Source organism: Nerophis ophidion, linkage group LG14 (genome assembly GCF_033978795.1).
Source record: "Nerophis ophidion isolate RoL-2023_Sa linkage group LG14, RoL_Noph_v1.0, whole genome shotgun sequence".
In the NCBI taxonomy this organism is placed as follows: Eukaryota; Metazoa; Chordata; class Actinopteri; order Syngnathiformes; family Syngnathidae; genus Nerophis; species Nerophis ophidion.
Window position 1 is genome coordinate 50,002,586 of NC_084624.1, and position 21,380 is coordinate 50,023,965.

At 41.1% G+C, this 21,380-nt stretch overlaps 1 protein-coding gene across 1 annotated transcript; it reads right to left on the minus strand.

Moving 5' to 3' along the window:
- Positions 1 to 1,881: 1,881 nt before the first annotated feature.
- Positions 1,882 to 17,810, minus strand: LOC133568978 (kelch-like protein 10). Its single transcript, XM_061921144.1, has 5 exons — positions 17,521 to 17,810; positions 16,908 to 17,391; positions 14,720 to 15,331; positions 8,738 to 8,887; positions 1,882 to 2,394 (listed from the first exon to the last, which is right to left on the minus strand). The coding sequence occupies exons 1-5, from the start codon at positions 17,670 to 17,672 to the stop codon at positions 2,032 to 2,034; spliced, it is 1,761 nt and encodes a 586-aa protein (XP_061777128.1). The 5' UTR covers positions 17,673 to 17,810; the 3' UTR covers positions 1,882 to 2,031.
- Between the last annotated feature and the right edge of the window lie 3,570 nt (positions 17,811 to 21,380).

Below are 21,380 nucleotides of genomic sequence, written 5' to 3' on the forward strand. Positions count from 1 at the left end.
GTCACCGATGTCCCACTGGGTGTGAGTTTTCCTTGCCCTTATGTGGGCCTACCGAGGATGTCGTAGTGGTTTGTGCAGCCCTTTGAGACACTAGTGATTTAGGGCTATATAAGTAAACATTGATTGATTGATTGATTATCTCTAATGTGACTGATGGCCAAATTCAGTGTGCCTTTGGTTGATTGATTGAAACTTTTATTAGTAGATATTTCGTACAATTGACCACTAAATGGTAACACCCTAGTAAGTTTTTCAACTTGTTTAAGTCGGGGTCCACGTTAATCAACTCATGGTGGCCTCCCATACACTAGGGGGCGCTTGTGGTCATTTCAGCTTGTTTAGCTATGCTAAATGTAAATACTGTAAACCAGGGGTGCCCATTACGTCGATCGCGGGCTACCAGTCGACCGCGGGGGGTGTGTCAGTCGATCTCGAGCCAGGCTTTTAAAAAGAATAGACCTAAAAATTTGTGATCATTAATCTTCACCAAGACGTCACTTAAATGACATTCACGGTACCGGAGGGTCTTGTGAGATGGCGCTGGCTGCTGCGAGATCATTATTATTAAAATACGACCGAGAGGAAGGCGAGAAACACTTTTTATTTCAACAGACTCTCGCGCCGTACCTTCCGTCAAAACTCTAAAGGCCGACTGCACATTTCCTATCTTCACAATAAAAGCCCTGCTTCATGCTGCCTGCGCTAACTAAATACAGAGTCTCGGAAAACTGGCGTGCACAAGCGATCCCTCAGAAAGCTGGCGTGCACATCACTTGTGCACGCCAGCTTTCCGAGACTCTTATTTTGTTAGCGCAGGCAGCATGAAGCAGGGCTTTTATTGTGAAGATAGGAAATGTGCAGTCGGCCTTTAGAGTTTTGACGGAAGGGACGGCGCGAAAGTCTGTTGAAATAAAAAGTGTTTCTGGCCTTCCTCTCTGTCATTTTTTCATAATAATGAACTGGCAGCAGCCAGCGTCATCTCACAAGACCCTCGGGTGCCGTGAATGTCAATCAAGCAAGCTACGGAATTTGCCGCCAATGTTTTTCTTGTAAAGTGTATGGAAGCTGGATGAATTAGATGCCAAAAACCAACCACTTTCATGTGGTATTGTACAGAAAGGACAACTTTTTTTCTCCTCCATTTGAAAATGTGGGCGTTATCATCATTACTGTCTGATTCCAATCAATGCAAGTCATCAGAATCAGGTAATACACCAACTTATATTCTTGTCTTCGTGAAAGAAAGACATCTATATGTGTTACACATGCTTGTATTATCATTAAACACATTTAACTTGTTTACAAAAATGTCTCTTCCATAAATAAATAAATATAAATGATATATATAAATGAGGTAGATCCCCTCGAGTTGGTCAATTGAAAAGTAGCTCGCCTGCAGAAAAAGTGTGGGCACCCCTGCTGTAAAAGATAATCATACATCCTAACAAGCAAGTAACTTTAAAGCTACAAATCTAACAAATACTGTAAGTACAACATAGAGATTTTAAAGGAAAGGCAAAATAATAAAAAGTGCCGTTCTCCTTTGAACCTCGGAAACAGTATAGAAACTGAGTATTTATACCATGCAGGATAAAAAGCAGAGCAGTGATACAGGGGTTAGTGCATGTGCCTCACAATACAAAGGTCCTGAGTTCAATTCCGGTTTCGGGATCTCTCTGCGTGGAGTTTGCAGGTTCTCCCCGTGTTGGCCCTGTGATGAAGTGACGATTTGTCCAGGGTTTACTCGCCTTCTGCCCAAATACAGCTGATAGGCTCCATCCCCGAACGGGACACGCGGTAGTAAACGGATGGATGGATGAAAAGCACGAATTCAGCTGTTTTTATGTATTTAATTTTTTTGATGAAGGATCCGGTTGTCAAACAAATATATCTCATTGTTCTCATGTGTCTCAGTGAAGTTTCATAATATTTTCTTACATTTTAAGAGAAAACAAGAAAATGCACATTTGTTTTTCCAGATTATTTTTTTTGTCGTTGGGTAACACACACAGAAAAAACCCACCCCAGGGTTTAGATGTCATCCTCCATGTCTACTGAGTCGTCTTCCAAGAAGAGCAGCGGCAGGTCATTACGAAGCATGGTATACTGGGAAATGTTGGGTAATCCAGACATGACGCAGCAGCTCAAAGCACTGCGGGAGAGACCCATGTCATTGGCCGGGGACCATATACCAGTTTTTAGGTCGTAGTACTCCACAAGGTTGGTTGTGGAGATACCATTGTACCCCCCGGCCACAAAAAGACAATCCTCAACGACTTCGATGCCAAAGTTGCTTCTGGGGCATTGCATAGAAGGCAAACCAATCCATGTGTCCGTCTCAGGGTCGTAGGCTTCAGTGCTTGCCAGGCGGTCTTCGCCATCAAAACCTCCAACCTTCAGGGGAAATAAACAAAATTAAGAATAATGATTGACGAAAGAAAGAAAATAATACTCATAGTGCTAACCCTAACTCCAAAATTAACCCAAAAAGGTTAGGCTAATAAATGTTTGGTCTTAAAATGGGAACTTTTGGTCGGAATTAGAGATACTTCTGAGGCTAATCCATCATATCCAAAGTATAGTACGAGCATTATTAATCCAATATACAAAACCCCAAACCAGTGAAGTTGGCACATTGTGTAAACCAGGGGTGCCCATTACGTCGATCGCGATCGACTGGTCGATCTCGGAGGGTGTTTCAGTCGATCTCAAGCCAGGCATTAAAAAATAGACATAAAAATGAGCAATCATACCAAGACTTCACTTTCGTCAGTTGTTTGACATTCTCGGCATTATCGGGACAACACTACATCCTCAAGACCTTCCGTTATAGTGGTCTGATCACAGTAGGCGTGGGTGGAATATCGCGTGTGTAGAAAAAAACGAGATACTTGACATTCTCGGCATTATCGGGACAACACTAACTCCTCAAGACCTTCCGTTATAGTGGTCTGATCACAGTAGGCGTGGGTGGAATATCGCGTGTGTAGAAAAAAACGAGATACTTGACATTCTCGGCATTATCGGGACAACACTACATCCTCAAGACCTTCCGTTATAGTGGTCTGATCACAGTAGGCGTGGGTGGAATGTCGCGTGTGTAGAAAAAAACGAGATACTTGACATTCTCGGCATTATCGGGACAAGACTAACTCCTCAAAACCTTCCGTTATAGTGGTCTGATCACAATAGGCGTGGGTGGAATATCGCGTGTGTAGAAAAAAACGAGATACTTGACATTCTCGGCATTATCGGGACAACACTAACTCCTCAAGACCTTCCGTTATAGTGGTCTGATCACAGTAGGCGTGGGTGGAATATCGCGTGTGTAGAAAAAAACGAGATACTTGACATTCTCGGCATTATCGGGACAACACTAACTCCTCAAGACCTTCCGTTATAGTGGTCTGATCACAGTAGGCGTGGGTGGAATATCGCGTGTGTAGAAAAAAACGAGATACTTGACATTCTCGGCATTATCGGGACAACACTAACTCCTCAAGACCTTCCGTTATAGTGGTCTGATCACAGTAGGCGTGGGTGGAATATCGCGTGTGTAGAAAAAAACGAGATACTTGACATTCTCGGCATTATCGGGACAACACTAACTCCTCAAGACCTTCCGTTATAGTGGTCTGATCACAGTAGGCGTGGGTGGAATATCGCGTGTGTAGAAAAAAACGAGATACTTGGCATTATCGGGACAACACTAACTCCTCAAGACCTTCCGTAATAGTGGTCTGATCACAGTAGGCGTGGGTGGAATATCGCGTGTGTAGAAAAAAACGAGATACTTGACATTCTCGGCATTATCGGGACAACACTACATCCTCAAGACCTTCCGTTATAGTGGTCTGATCACAGTAGGCGTGGGTGGAATATCGCGTGTGTAGAAAAAAACGAGATACTTGACATTCTCGGCATTATCGGGACAACACTAACTCCTCAAGACCTTCCGTTATAGTGGTCTGATCACAGTAGGCGTGGGTGGAATATCGCGTGTGTAGAAAAAAACGAGATACTTGACATTCTCGGCATTATCGGGACAACACTAACTCCTCAAGACCTTCCGTTATAGTGGTCTGATCACAGTAGGCGTGGGTGGAATATCGCGTGTGTAGAAAAAAACGAGATACTTGACATTCTCGGCATTATCGGGACAACACTACATCCTCAAGACCTTCCGTTATAGTGGTCTGATCACAGTAGGCGTGGGTGGAATATCGCGTGTGTAGAAAAAAACGAGATACACATCGTGAGAGCACAGAGAGGCTGCGCAAGAATAAAATTAGCAGTCCTGTGCGCAAAATGAGTCTATGCATAAGTAATGTGTTTTTTACGCGTATTTTGCTACCAATGCCATCTATCTATCTATCTATCTATAAGAAATTAACTGCGAAGGCAGACACTTATTATTTATGGGCTCCACCGAGGGCAGGGGTCGGCAACCCAAAATGTTGAAAGAGCCATATTGGACCAAAAATACAACATCAAATATGTCTGGAGCCGCAAAAAAATAAAAGCCATATTACATACAGATGGTGTGTCATTAGATATACATTGAATTATGAGGACTTAAATGAAACTAAATGAGCTCAAATATAGCGAGGCATAATGATGCAATATAGCGTGTTAGCGTCGATTAGCTTGCAGTCATGCAGTGACCAAATATGTCTGATTAGCACTCCACACAAGTCAATGACATCAACAAAACTCACCTTTGTGCATTCATGCACAACGTTAAAAGTTTGGTGGACAAAATGAGACAGAAAAAGAAGTGGCATAGAACACGTCTTAGAAAGTCGGAGAAAGTATACATGTAAACCAGGGGTGGGCATTACGTCGATCGCGATCGACTGGTCGATCTCGGAGGGTGTGTCAGTCGATCTCAAGCCAGGCATTAAAAAATAGACATAAAAATGAGCAATCATCAATCATACCAAGACTTCACTTTCGTCAGTTGTTTGACATTCTCGGCACCCGAGGATCTTGTGAGATGACGCTGGCTGCTGCAAGCTCATATTTAAGAAAAAAAACACTAACAGGGCGGACGCAGAGAAACACATTTTATTTGTAGAGACTCCGTACCTACTGTCAAAACTCTAAAGACCGACTGCACAGTTCCTGTCTTCACCATAAAAGACCTGTTTCATCCTGCCTGTGCTAACAAAATAAGAGTCTCAGAAAGCTAGCGTGCACAAGCTAGCAAGCTACGGAGTTTGATGCCAATGTATTTCTCCCCCGCCCTCAGCGACCGCTTTCTCACTTGCTTGCCCACCCGCACACTCACTGACGTCACTCACCTGCTGCCAGACATTAAAGGGCCACACACATATGCTACTCTCATAACAAAGTGTTTAGAAACGAGTATGCAAGTTGGACAAATGAGATGCCAAATCCAACCACTTTCATGTGGTATTGGACAGAAAGGAGGTCTTTTTTTTTTCCTCCATTTGAAAATGCGGACGTTATCAGCACCACTGTCTGATTCCAATCAATGCAAGTCATCAGAATCAGGTAATACACCAACTTATATTCTTGTCTTCATGAAAGAAAGGAATCTATGTGTGTTAAACATGCTTGTATTATCATTAAACACCATTAAATTGTTAACAAAAATGTCTCTTTCATAAATAAATAAATATAAATTATAAATAGGAATGAGGTAGATCTCCTCGACTTGGTCAATTGAAAAGTAGCTCGCCTGCAAAACAAGTGTGAGCGCCCCTGGTGTAAATGGTAAATAAAAACAGAATACAATGATTTGCGAAGCAGTTTCAACCTATATTCAATCGAATAGACTGCAAAGAAAAGATACTTAAGGTTCAAACTGGTAAACTTTGTTATTTTTTTGCAAATATTAGCTCATATGGAATTGGATGGCACAAGTGGCATTAAAACCTGAGAAAGTTGAGGAATACTCTTTTAACAAACACTTATTTGGAACATCCCACAGGTGACCAGGCTAAATGGGAACAAGTGGGTGTCATGATTGGGTGTAAAAACAGCTACCATGAAATGCTTAGTCATTCATAAACAAGGATGGGGCGAGGGTCCCCACTTTTTGAACAAAGGCGTGAGCAAATTGTCGAACAGTTTAAGAGCAACATTTCTCAACAAGCTTTTGCAAGGAATTTAGGGTCTATAATATCAAAAGGTTCAGAGAATCCGGAGAAACCACTGGACGTAAGCGGCAATGCCCGTGACATCACTGTGTAAAGGATATCACCACATGGGCTAAGGAAAAAATCAGAAAACCACTGTCAGTAATTACAGATTGTCACTACATCTGTAAGTGTAAGTTAAAACTCTACTATATAAAGCGAAAGCCATTCATCAACAACACCCAGAAACGCCGCCGGCTTCGCTGGGCCTGAGCTCATCTAACATGGACTGATGCAAAGTGGAAAAGTGTTCTGTGGTCTGACGAGTCCACATTTTAAATAGTTTTTGGAAACTGTGGACATCGTGTCATCTGGACCAAAGAGGAAAAGAACCATCCGGACTGTTATAGGCGCAAAGTTCAAAAGCCAGCATCTTTGATGGTATGGTGGTGTATCAGGGCCCAAGGCATGGGTAACTTACACATCTGTGAAGGCACCATTAATGCTGAAAGGTACATGCAGGTTTTGAAACAGCATATATTGCCAAGCAACAACTTTTTTATGGACGCCCCTGCTTATTTTAGCAAGACGATCCCAAGCCCCATTTTGTACGTGTTACAACAGCGTGGCTTCATAGTAAAAGAGTGTGGGTACTAGACTGGCCTGTCTGGCGCACTATGACCCGTAAAATACGACAACGGAGAACAATTTAAGCTGTACATCGAGCAAGAATGGGAATTAAATCAAAAATGGGTCTCCTCAATTCCCAAACATTTACTGAGAGTTGTTAAAAGGAAAGGCCATGTAACACAGTGGTAAAAATGCGCCTGTACCAACTTTTTTGCAATGTGTTGCTGCCATTAAATTCGAAGTTAATGATAATTTGCAAAAAAAAAAAGGTTCTCAGTTTGAACATTAAATATATTTTCTTTGCAATCTATTCACTTAAATATAAATTGAAAATGATTTGAAAAAAATTGTATTCTGTTTTTATTTACGATTTACACGTGTCAACTTCATTGGTTTTGAGTTGGGTAATATTTAAAAAGGGGGTGTCCAAACTTTTTCCACAGAGGGCCGCACACGGAAAAATTCAAGCATGCGGGGGCCATTTTGATATTTTTCATTTTCAAACCATAACAAAATATATAGATTTTTTTTTTTAATCCTTAGGGCTCCTGGGGAGCATAGAGGGTCTCAGTCACTAAAATGTTAAAAATAAGTCAAGTTATTATTATTTTTTTATTTATTTAATGCTTACAGTAAATCTCTATGTCAACTTGAGGTTGATATAAATAAAAACAAATAAGGTTTTATGCCTTTTCTGTTAAAGACAACTTTGTTTTTTTTAGTAAAACTGAAATATGCAGTATTTTTAGATCGATAGATAGTACTTTATTGATTCCTTCAGGAGAGTTCCTTTATTTATTAATTAAAGCCCTCAAAGATCAATAATGCAGGACAACACTGCTTTTAATTATTTGATATTTTCGAGTAATCACAGTGAAAAGTTAAATAAAATCCTACTAAATATATTTCAGATCCAAAAGGTTCCCCACTCATAAAGTGATGCATTTTTAATTATTATTTTTTTTACTCATCTGTATAACTCATCTGTATACTCTAGCCTTTAAATAGACCTCCTTTTTAGACCAGTTGATCTGCCGCTTCTTTTCTTTCTCCTATGTCCCCCCCCTCCCTTGTGGAGGGGGTCCGGTCCGATGACCATGGATGAAGTACTGACTGTCCAGAGTCGAGACCCAGGATGGACCGCTCGTCGGGACCCAGGATGGACCGCTCGCCTGTATCGGTTGGGGACATCTCTACGCTGCTGATCCGCTTGAGATGGTTTCCTGTGGACGGGACTCTCACTGCTGTCTTGGAGCCACTATGGATTGAACTTTCACAGTATCATGTTAGACCCGCTCGACATCCATTGCTTTCGGTCCCCTAGAGGGGGGGGGGTGCCCACATCTGAGGTCCTCTCCAAGGTTTCTCATAGTCAGCATTGTCACTGGCGTCCCACTGGATGTGAATTCTCCCTGCCCACTGGGTGTGAGTTTTCCTTGCCCTTTTGTGGGTTCTTCCGAGGATGTTGTAGTCGTAATGATTTGTGCAGTCCTTTGAGACATTTGTGATTTGGGGCTATATAAATAAACATTGATTGATTGATTGATTGACTTTTACCACTTAAATTTCAAGATCAACTTCCGATATATCTGTCGATCTTAAGTTTGAACTATTATTTTGTTTGTTTTATGCTCTTTTGTCAAAACTTGGATGTTTTTATATGGCAACCACACAACATATGCAATACTTTTTCCACCTGGAACATTTTAAAATGATAATTTTTAAATAATTCATTATAACATAGATTTTTTTTGGTCCTCTTTTTTGAGCAATGGAGAAAAAAAAAACTGCCTGCATGGCAGCTTTGTGTCAACATTGCCACTTTTTCTCATTAGATTTCACCCCATTCCACTTTTTTTCAAATGTTTTTTTTTACATTTTTGCAATACTATCAATTTTGCAATTTTTGCAGAATGTGTGGCGGGCCGGTAAACGATTAGCTGCGGGCCGCACTTTGGACACCCCTGATTTAAAAGCATGTGATGGTTCAGTGTGACACTTACTGCATATACGTGGCCGCCATAGCCGACAATGCCAATCCCACTGCGGCGGCAGCTCATATGGGCTATGGAGATCCACTGGTTGGTTTCTGGGCTGTAACATTCTGCTGTTTGCAGGGACTCGTTTCCATTAAATCCACCACAAATGTAAAGCTGTGGTGAAGATAATATAAGAGATTTATTATTGATCTGAAGCAAAGTACCAAAATTACAGGTATTGTAGTCTCCGGGTATCTAATAGAAAAGAGATGACCTGCAAAAGGTCAAAGAAATGGGATCAAGATAAATAGTCCCTAAAAACATGGCCAATGAGGCCTACAATAACGTAAATTATGCAAGCACATTTTTAAGCCGGATAGCAAGAGAGCAACCATGCCTGGCTGAGTTTTGTGAAAACAGATTTTAAAGTACAGGAAAGGACAAAGCAAATACTGGAAAGCCAAGATATGTCCAGCTGACAAACTCAAAAGGTGCTTTCAAACAAAGTGCAGTGGTACTTCAACTTGCTAGTTCAAGTGAAACTCCCAAAAATTTAAATATCAGCATGAATTAATTTGTGTCAGCACATCAACTTCAAATGTGACATTAATATGAACTAGAGATGGCTTTTTTGCAGATATTGTCCAACTCTTAATTACCGATATATACAGTCGTGGAATTAACACATTGTTATACCTAATCTTATTGCTATGCCAGGCTGGATGCATTAAACAATGTAACAAGTTTTTCCAAAATAAATAAACGTGTATATTGTAGTGTCCCGGAAGAGTTAGGGTATTTGTTTTGTTGTGTTTATGTTGTGTTACGGTGCAGAGGTTCTCCCGAAATGTGTTTGTCCTTCTTGTTTGGTGTGGGTTCACAGTGTGGTGCATATTTGTAACAGTGTTAAAGTTGTTTGTACGGCCACCCTCAGTGTGACCTGTATGGATCTTGACCAAGTATGCATTGCATTCACAAGCCGTTGATATTATGTAACTGGGCGGCACGCAAAGGCACTGCTTTTAAGGTTTAAAGGCGCTTTGTACGTCTCCCTAAATCCATGTAGCACTACATTTTGTTGTGTTTATGTTGTGTTACGGTGCAGAGGTTCTCCCGAAATGTGTTTGTCATTCTTGTTTGGTGTGGGTTCACAGTGTGGTGCATATTTGTAACAGTGTTAAAGTTGTTTGTACGGCCACCCTCAGTGTGACCTATATGGATCTTGACCAAGTATGCGTTGCATTCACAAGCCGTTGATATTATGTAACTGGGCGTTATGCAAAGGCACTGCTTTTAAGGTTTAAAGGCGCTTTGTACGTCTCCCTAAATCCATGTAGCACTACGTACAGCAGCGTTTAAAAAAGTCATACATTTTATTTTCGGAAACAGATACAGATAAATTCCGATATTACATTTTAAAGCATTTATCGGCCGATAATATCGGCAGCCCGATATTATCTGACATCTCTAATATAAACTCATTACATGCAAAGCAAAATACGTCAAGCCTTTCTTTGTTGTCCAATTTTGATAATCATGGCTTACAGTTCTTGACACGCCCAAAATTCCAATTTGAGATTTTCATTAGCTGTAAATCATAATCATCAAAATCATATCAAAATAAGGTTTGGCATGTTGTGAGGCTATGTAATATATTACTTTCACCCTGTGTACTGTATCTACTTACTGGAATACACAACTTCCGTACACTATTCAGTTTATTTGAGTTTCACCTGTGTTTTAAGATATGCGCTGTCTGGCGACTTTTTGTTACGCCTTAATTTGCGGGCATAATTTGGGTTACGAGCAGAGGTGGGTAGATTACCCAAAGACTGTACTCAAGCAAGAGAGTACCGTTACTTTAGAATAATATGACTGAAGTAAAAAGTAAAAAGTAGTAATCGAAATAAATACTTCAGTAAGAGTAAGTAAGTGTTCTGTGAAAAAACTACTCAGGTTGTGAGTAGCTTGTGAGTAACTTCTGATTTATTCAGTAGTTATTGTTTAATGATTCCAACACATCCAACAAGTACAATTTATCCAAAAAGTTACGTAAGTAAATGTAACGCATTAAATGTAGAGCGTTACTACCCCCTCTCTGGTTACGAGACTTAATACCTGGTTGAAGTAGTAATTGTCCACAGTTCAAAAATTGACAGAATCCTGCCCTCTTACCACCGAAACCATACTTGCCAATCCTCCCGAATTTCAGTGTTCGTCACGGAAAATCTCCCGGGGTAACCATTCCCCCAAATTTCTCCTGATTTTAACCCGGACAACAATATTGGGGGCGTTTACCATGAATTGATTAACGTGGACCCCGACTTAAACAAGTTGAAAAACGTATTCGGGTGTTACCATTTAGTGGTCAATTGTACGGAATATGTACTGTACTGTGCAATCTACTAATAAAAGTTTCAATCAAAAGCCTTAAAGGCACTGCCTTTAGCGTCCTCTCTCACCTGAAAAGGAGATCATTATATATGTCTCCGTTATCCATAGGTTAATCTATAACCCCATAAAGTAGGCAGTCATGGAGCTATTTCTCAGGGTGTGTTTATTCCAGCCGGCACGTTAATACACTGACACACAACATCCGGATTCCCAACGTGCATTGCTTCAAAACTACGGCAAGTAGTAATGTCCAAAAACATAAGAGACGAAGCAGAAGAACGAAGAAGAGACATGGCGACGACGAGTAAGAAGAAGTACGCCTGCAAGTTCCAAAATGATTGGAAAAAATAATTTCAATTCATCCAGGACAGCTCGAAGGGGAAGGGGAATGCTGCTTGCAAATTTTGTAGATCAGATATCTCCATTGAACATGGTGGCCGAACGGATATACTCATTCGTGAATAGATTTTTTATATATATACATACCCCCCTCATTTCCCGAATTCGGAGGTCGCAAGGTATGACCAGAACTGAGAAAGTTATTGAAAAAGAGAAAAAGCCGACAACCAAATCAGAGAAACAAACCATTTTCAATCAGGTCCTACCAGTTCGCAGCTGAACCAGCTTGAGTCAGCCCGGCAGCTCGCAACCGGCCTCCGATGCTGTGTTTGACTTGTTTCAGTTCGTTCTGTCAAGTCCTTATTTAACAAACTGGATGGTCAAGCATTACCTTTGGTACACAAACATACATATCGCCTGCTGTCAATCAACTCTGACCTCTCAGGTCCATCAATGAAAGACGAGGACCGTAACAGCAACAGAAGTCTGGTAAGGGTTAAGAAATATTACCAGATTTTCCGGACCATAGGCCATACCAAATTATAAGGCACAATGCCGATGAATGGTCTAATGTTTATCTTTTTTCATATGTTATCGGGCACATTAAAGGAGTCATATTATTATCATTTTTTTCTAAATTAAAAACATAACATCTAATGGTGGTTCTTTCATCAAAATGTTGCATAGATTATGTTTTACTTGAACGCTTCCGGGTGCGCCGTTTAGGGGGCGGTCTTATTTACGTAGCCCACCTTCGCCAGCGTCTTCTTCTTTGTTGTAGCGGTGTAGCGTGCAAGGACGGGTGTGGAAGAAGTGTCAAAAGATGGCGCTAACTGTTTTAATGACTTTCAGACTTGACTTAAATCAATAACGGAGCAGCATCTCCTCATCCGGAAACAACAACAGAAAAAACGTGAAAAACAGTCCGACCGGACTCTCTGTCTCTAATAACTAAAGTTCCTTGGGTGAATAATGTAAACTCACTACACCGGTATGTTTTAAAGCTTTTATGGCGAGTTTATTGACAGATATAGAAAGGAACTTGACACTACTTTATATTAGAAATGGCAACAGCGGAGGATGAATGTCCCATAACAAGACGATAGAAAAAAAGAAGCTTATCGACTACGGAATCAGGATGGACTACAATGGCGGACACGCAAAATTTTTCAGGATTTATGCAGATCCGAAATACAGATCAGCAGGTACCAGAAGGTAAGAAAAGTAGCTTTTGCATAATATTGCGAAACAAAACGCAAGATAATACGTCTTACTTTATTCACAGACCATAATACTCATATGTTGAGGCATATCGAGCGGTGCGGCTTTGTACTTTACCAAAGTCATACTAAAACATTTTGATGGATTTTTGAGCGCCGTGTGTAATGTTTTATATTTTCAATTGAACATATAAAATGTTGGTGTTGTTTACTTGAGTCATATTGCAGTCTACAAGTATATCTTGTGTATGACTGCCGTAGTATTGCAGCCTACACTTGTCTCTTATGTGAGACTGACATCTACTGGTCACACTTATCATTACACCATGTACCAAATAAAATAGCTTCAAGGTGGGTAAGCTCAACCGAAGTTATTCTTTACATTTGGTGCACCAGGGTATAAGGCGCACTGTCGAGTTTTGAAAAACATTTTTTTTTTAAGTGCACCTTATAGTCCGTAAAATACGCTGCATTATTTTATAAAACTGCTGTGTTTGTAATATGATATTGTGTCAGAGTTGTATCTAAGTTATCACAAAACTGTTTTTCAATGAGTTCCCGTCGAGCAGACAAAAGCTGTCTTTGATCTTACCAATCAAAAGGCTTGTAAAACTCCACTGTGTAGGATGGGAAGCGACATGAAGGTGTCCGTTTCTTTGATGTATTATAATCCACAGGAAGATTTTGTCTTGACCCGAGATCTATAAAGCAGAGGGGAAGTAGGACCCGACCCCCCTCCAGGCACGTTTTCTTTTAACTGTTTTGTGACCAAAAGCAGTAGCTGTTTATGACCCCCCTTCCCCTTAGAAACAGCTGTTGCCATGTAATCAGGGAAAGTCCAAATAAAAGAGGCGTACAATCTTTCGTCAGAGCGTGGTGGGACACTGTACAAGGGTACAGGTCTACGCGTTTCTCCTCATTGAGCCAAATTTAATTCTGTCTGCTTAATTCCTTGCTTCTTTGTCTGTTTAATGGTGTCATCAGTGTTTGAACCTGACATAATGTTTTTTAAACAATATCTCATATCGAAATTTGTGTTTAAAGACCTACTAAAATGAGATTCTCTCATTTAAACGGGGATAGCAGGTCCATTCTATGTGTCATACTGGATCATTTGGCGATATTGCCATATTTTTGCTGAAAGGATTTAGTAGAGAACATCCACAATAAAGTTCGCAACCGGAGAAAAGCCCTGCCTCTACCGGAAGTCGCAGACGATGACGTCACATGTTGATGGCTCCTCACATATTCACATTGATTTTAATGGGAGCCTCCAACAAAAACAGCTTTTCGGACCGAGAAAACGACAATTTCCCATAAATTTGAGCGAGCATGAAAGATTCGTGTTTGAGGATATTGATAGCGACGGACTAAACAGAAAAAAACAAACAAAAAACGCGATTGCATTGAGACGGATTCATATGTTTTTAGACACATTTACTAGGATAATTCTGGGAAATTCCTTATCTTTCTATTGTGTTGCTAGTGTTTTAGTGAGTTTAACAGTACCTGATAGTCGGAAGTGTACGTCTCAGGGAAGTCGTCGGCAGCTGTATGGGCGGCACAAGCTCAGCTGATATCCGGTAAGAAGCGACTTTTTAACCACAATTTTCTCACCGAAACCTGCTGGTTGACATTCGGTTGATATCCATGTCCGCTCTGATCCATAGTAAAGTTTCACCTCCGTGAATATTAAACAAGGAATCCCCGTGTGTTTGTGTGGCTAAAGGCTAAAGCTTCCCAACTCCATCTTTCTACTTTGACCTCTCCAATATTAATTGAAGAAATTGCAAAAGATTCAGCAACACAGATCTCCAAAACATTATGCCGTTAAAGCAGACGACTTTTAGCTGTGTGTGTGCGCAGACTGCGTGGTCGGTAGTAGTGGGTTTCAGTAGGCCTTTAAATGGGTAATGCTGATTTTAGATACGAGTATTTTGAGTTACTAGCTCGCGAGTTGAGGTACCACTATACACTTCTGGAAACACAAAGCTGAAATCAAGACCCTGGCATTTCACCAGGGCTGTGCGGACTGTTTCTTAGCTCCACCCACCTTGTCGTTGAGGGCTGTGCAGCTTGCGTCACTCCTCAGTTCGTTCATGCTGGCAATAAGAGTCCACTGGTTGGTTTCAGGCGTGTAGTACTCTGCAGTCTTTAGTCGCACTCGTCCATCATGACCTCCGATTGCGTATATGCATCCGTTCAGCACAGTTACGCTCACGTAGCAGCGGCGATAGTGCATGGGCGCCACTTCCTGCCAAGCCCTTGTGTTCAGGTCAAAGCGGCTGACGGTGTTGTAATGTTCCGTGCCGTCAAATCCACCCAGACAGTAGATGCAGTCATTGAGGAAGGCGGCGCCGCAGTATGCACGGGGCTGATCCATGTCGTCTAAAAGACTGACCCAGCAGTTGGCGTGCACGTCGTAGGCCTCGATGCATTGTGTGGGGTTTGCGCCACTCCAGCCTCCGATCGCCAACAGGATGGCGGAAGGCAGGCGAGGACGGGCGATGACGTTGCAATAGCCGGACACGGAGTGGGTCGTCATGTGACGAATCACTCGGCCGGCAAAAGCCACCATGTCCAGGCATTTGCTGCTGTTCTGCACCAGGTGATTGGTCAACACGTTGATGGTGATGTACTCCTCACTCGTCAGCGCTAGACGCACCTGCATGACGGCAAGAAGACTGTCCTTAAGTCCAGTTGATTGATAGATAATCATACTGTAATAGTAATTCAAAATATGAGGTAGAAATGGTAAAACCGGTGTTACTTTGTAGAGTTAAAAGATTGTGAAATTTGATTGATGACTGGGAGAGCAATGCAAATGTTTTCTTTGAACTCTGATACCATAGCCATCTTCAACCCTAAACTAATACCCTCCCACCTCCCAGGATTGTAAATAATCAAATGTATATACTTGTTCTTATGCTTTCTGATCTCTCTATGTCCACTACTTGCTGTACACATATCCTACGAAGTCAGTCTGGATGCAGACTGCTGGTCTGATATCTTCTTAGGACAAAGACTCCGGTCAAGGAGTAGGCCACGGAGAGGCTTTCAGGCACGTTTTAATGGTGATTTAGTGTGATTTAGGTGTGTGTGGGTATGTGCGCGTGTGTTAGTTTAGTCAGGAACGCACACAATGCTGTTTACACAATCACCCAAGAGCCCGTATTACGCAAAACGCTACAAACAGGAAATGACGTCTCAGACTAGATCGCCAAATTAGGAGCACAGGAAATCTAACATCTCAAAACTGCGTCAGAATAAGATAAGACTAAAACAGTTTCTGACACAGACCTACACTGTTTCAATGTCTATTTCTCCGATGATGCCATTTTTGACGACTGAAGGGTGGGAGAGCAATGCAAATGTTTTCTTTGAACTCTGATACCATAGCCATCTTCAACCCTAAACTAATACCCTCCCACCTCCCAGGATTGTAAATAATCAAATGTATATACTTGTTCTTATGCTTTCTGATCTCTCTATGTCCACTACTTGCTGTACATATATCCTACGAAGTCAGTCTGGATGCAGACTGCTGGTCTGATATCTTCTTAGGACAAAGACTCCGGTCAGGGAGTAGGCCACGGAGAGGCTTTCAGGCACTTTTTAATGGTGAAGTCGAACTAGTGTGATTTAGGTGTGTGTGGGTGTGTGTTAGTTTAGTCAGGAACGCACACAATGCTGTTTACACAATCACCCAAGAGCCCGTATTACGCAGAACGCTACAAACAGGAAATGACGTCTCAGACTAGATCGCTAAATTAGGAGCACAGGAAATCTAACATCTCAAAACAGCGTCAGAATAAGATAAGACTAAAACAGTTTCTGACACAGACCTACACTGTTTCAATGTCTATTTCTCTGATGATGCCATTTTTGATGACTGAAGGGCTGATATCAACCAAACCTAACCTAACCCCCGCCCCCTCCACATCCCACACTCTGGATTGTAAATAATGTAAATAACTCAATGTATATACTCTGATGATTAACTTGTGGGATGACTGAATTATGCTGATAGTATATATTTGTACCATGAATTGATTAACGTGGACCCCGACTTAAACAAGTTGAAAAACGTATCCGGGTGGTCAATTGTACGGAATATGTACTGTACAATCTACTAATAAAATTTTTACTCAAATCAATCATTTGTCATGTAAAAATACTTCAAACTTACAAGCCTCTCAACAAGTACAACCTCTTAAGACCGAAAGCGCTTGTGGACTTACTCGAGCCAGCAGGAGTGCCAGGTTTCTGCCTCGCTCCCAAGGGGCTTGTGCAACCCAGCGTAGGATGGCCTCGTAAACGGTGTTTTCCTTTTTTACTATTAGGTCGTCTCTGTCAAGGATGTCGCAGAAGTCCTGCATAGAGAGTGTCCGCAGCTCATCAGAGTTTGCAACATCCTCAAAGTGGTATAGGATGAATTGGTAGGCCTTGAGCTGCAGCTCTGGGGTGTAACAGTTCTTTGTGAACTGCCAGATGCCGATGCAGTTCTCTGGGCAGAGCTGCTCTGTTAGAAACGTGCAGCAGGTTTGAACAATGGCTATCATATTGAACTCATCGGCTGCTATCAACAAGTCCTTTACATTGTCCTCTGTCACTGACACAGAGCCGGTGTATGCAAAATCAACAATGAGCTGCATTAAGTGAGCTGTCAGACCACGTATGGCATAGACCCTCTGGTCTGGGGTTGACCAACGTAGAAAGAGGGCTCTGAACATCAGGATAAAGACACAGAAGATATGATAATATTCAACATTTAGGGGGCAGGGAAGCAGAAGAAAAACAATGTGGACTTTTTTTAAAAGTCCAAAGCCTTTCGTTAATATTAAGTCAACTCACCCAAAGTACGGGCTGCAGTTGCAAAGAATGATCTTATGGATATGAAATTCTGCATCGCCAACTGTGATGATTGCATCGCTAATTCCTTTCGTGAGATGCAATTCGTTGTACACTGAGCCAGACTGGTATGAAAACTTCCCATCGTGACTCATCTTTGCCAGTTTGTTGCCATTTCTTCACACGTTCGGCTTCTGCCCGGTCTGAGCGCGAGCTACATACTGCGGAGCTGCAGGGGAAGATCGTGCGTGATGGCGGCATTCTGTGTCATCAGCAGATACATCATCTGCATCATCAAGGCTCTCAGCGCTTTGATTTTAAAAGGAAACATCACTGGCTGTTTTCTCTCCAAACCCCTAATTGTTCGATTTCTAAACACAATTATTCAGCAACACACTTTTTCCTGCGTTCACAAACTAATTTCCTCATTATTTGTGTGCACATTTTTTCTAATTAGACACTCAGACTTCCTTTTTATTGTCATTCAAATTTGAACTTTACAGCACAGATAAGAACAATATTTTGTTACATAAGCTCATGGAAGTGCAGGATAAAGAAAGTAATGAGGTGCATATAGAATTAAATATACATATAAATAATATATAAGTATATATATATAATAGATTACTGTACAGATAAATATATTGCACTTTTTCACATGCGTCCACATTTATGGATGTATGTTAAATTGTCTTTTTTTTATTCCAGCGAGTTAATCCATTTTTGGGGGGAGTTGAGGGGATATTTTAATTATGATGCTTTCAAGAGTCTTACACCCTGATGGAAGAAGCTGTTACAGAACCTGGAGGTTCTGCTTCGGAGGCTGCGGAACCTCTTTCTAGAGTCCAGCAGTGAAATAAATGATAAATGGGTTGTACTTGTATAGTGCTTTTCTACCTTCAAGGTACTCAAAGCGCTTTGACACTACTTCCACATTTACCCATTCACACACACATTCACACACTGATGGAGGGAGCTGCCATGCAAGGCGCCAACCAGCACCCATCAGGAGCAAGGGTGAAGTGTCTTGCTCAGGACACAACAGACGTGACGAGGTCGGTACTAGGTGGGATTTGAACCAGGGACCCTCGGGTTGCGCACGGCCACTATCCCACTGCGCCACGCCGTCCCTAAAACAGTCCTTGGTGGGGGTGGGAGGAGTCTTTGCAGAATTTCTGAGCTCTGGTCAGGCAGCGGCTTTTAGCATTGCTAAACAACTTTCCCTTGCCCAGATAAGGTCAATTCAGTGATTAAATTCATTCAAGATCAGTTACTTACCGACACAACATATTCCTGAGTATCAATCAATCAATACTTATTTATATAGCCCTGAATCACAAGTGTCTCAAAGGGCTGCACAAACCACAACGACATCCCTGGTATATGGGCAAGGAAAAACTCACCCCAGTGGGACGTCGGTGACAGTGACTATGATGACTATGAGAAATCTTGGAGAGGACTGCGTATATCACCCAGGGGAGACCGAAAGCAATGGATGTCGAGATGTCCTAGTGCAGGGGTGTCCAAACTTTTTCCACTGAGGGCCACAGACTGAAAAAACAAAGCAAGCGGGGGCATTATTTTTATTTTAAAAACCAATACAATATACGTATAACAAATATACATTTAGGCCTCCACTCAGGCTTGATTCCAGGGACCCCAGAGGGTTTTGGTCAAAAAAATATTACAAATGTGTCATTATTCAGCATTATTTTGTTTCTATTATTGTTCAAGTTTTAAATCTCCAGATCAACATTAGGTCCACCTGTCAATTTAATGATTTTAAAGATTTAAGTTGTGTGCTCTTTTTGTCAAAGAAAACACTGTTTTTTTGGTGGAAAAAAAACACAAAATATGCAATATTATCACCCACTATTTTTTTTTAAGTGGAATGTTTGAGATTATATAATTGGAGCCTTAAAAAAGTCATTAACTGATTTTAATTGATTTTAATTCATTATTATTTTTTGAGCAATGACGCTTAAAAACAAATAACACTAAAATTATTGGGGATCCACAAGGGTCCTACTCATTAAAGTGTTAAAAAATAAATTATACATTTTTTTTACTGTTTACTTTTAACACAATAATCTTGAGATCAACTTAAGATCTATCCGTCAATTATACGTTTTATTTTTGTTTGTTATTTGTTCATTTTAGGCCCTTCTTTAAAAAAAAAAACAGCTAATATTTTTTTATATGGCAAACACAAAATATGCAACATTTTCCCCCAAAAATATCTCAAAGTGGAAAATTTAACGTGACGTAATTTGAGCCTTGAATAGGTCAATTATTCCAAATGACATTGATTGTGATTCATTATTATTTTTCAAAGAAAGAAACGGCCTGCATGGCAGATATGTGTTATTAGAGTAAACATTGCAAACTTTTCTTGTTACATTTCACCCGTTTGCTCCTTTATATCACTTTTTACGTTTTAAAAATTTTTCAATCGTATTTTTTAAATGTGCCGTGGGGCTGTTAAAAAACTGTCCCGGGCCGCATTTCGGAAACCCCTGTCCTAGTGTCATTGGAGCCACCGTGTACAACTATGTTCGCATAGCTAGTGGTGTCGTAAGTGTTTACTAGGCCTGTTGCGAGTTTGCTCCCTAAGATTAGCTTCAATGTCAGGTGCTCTGGCCTCGGGAATACACTTACCCGGTAATTGTGTCTGGTTTGCTAAGCTTTATGTTTCAGGTGATGGAGTCCCTTATGTCTAAAGTGTGGTGCCCGGTAGACTAGGGTGTAGGACTAGTATACTTACCAACCCTCCTGGATTTTCCGGGAGACTCCCGAAATTCAGCGCATCTCCAGAAAACCTCCAGGGACAAATTTTCTCCCGAAAACTTCCCGAAATTCAGGCGGAAATGGAGGCCACGCCCCCTCCAGCTCTATGCGGACCTGAGTGAGGACAGCCTGTTTTCACGTCCGCTTTCCCACAATATAAACAGCGTGTCTGCCCAATGACGTTATAACTAGAATAATCGAGGGCCAGTTCTTGGTTTGTTATGTGGGTTTATTGTTAAGCAGTTTTATTAACGTCCTCCCTGCTCGGTAACAACACACAATAACAGCAGTAGTCACGTTTTCGTCGACCGTAAAGAAGTTCATCTGCCGTAAACAGCAATGTTGAGACACTCTGAAACAGGACAATACTGCCATCTACTGTACATGCATATGGTTAGAAAAATAGCGACAGAGAATAGAACAAGGATGGACAATTCAACCCTTAACTCAACAATGAGTAGATGAGTGTTATGTGTGTGTATATGGGTAAATAAAGTATAAAAAAAAAACAGCTAATATTTTTTATATGGCAAACACAAAATATGCAACATTTCCCCCCAAAAATATCTCAAAGTGGAAAATTTAACGTGACGTAATTTGAGCCTTGAATAGGTCAATAATTCCAAATGACATTCATCCATCCATCCATCCATTTTCTACCGCTTATTCCCTTTCGGGGTCACGGGGGGCGCTGGCGCCTATCCCAGCTACAATCGGGCGGAAGGCAGGGTACACCCTGGACAAGTCGCCACCTCATCGCAGGGCCAACACAGATAGACAGACAACATTCACACTCACATTCACACATTAGGGCCAATTTAATGTTGCCAATCAACCTATCCCCAGGTGCATGTCTTTGGATTGTGATTCATTATTATTTTTCAAAGAAAGAAACAGCCTGCATTGATTGATTGATATATGTGTGTAGCTAGAATTCACTGAAAGTCAAGTATTTATTTTATATATATATATATATATATATATATATATATATATATATATATATATATATATATATAGGAAAGAAAAGGGGCAACAGTTTAGCCCAGATGGGGGTCAGGAAGAGATAACACAAC

Coding starts and splice junctions, on each gene's coding strand:
- LOC133568978 (XM_061921144.1), bottom strand. CDS start 17,672: ATGAGTCACGATGGGAAGTTTTCATACCAGTCTGGCTCAGTGTACAAC. Junction 17,392..17,520: donor AACTGCAGCCCGTACTTTGG/GTGAGTTGACTT, acceptor CCTGATGTTCAG/AGCCCTCTTTCTACGTTGGT. Junction 15,332..16,907: donor TGGCACTCCTGCTGGCTCGA/GTAAGTCCACAA, acceptor GCCGTCATGCAG/GTGCGTCTAGCGCTGACGAG.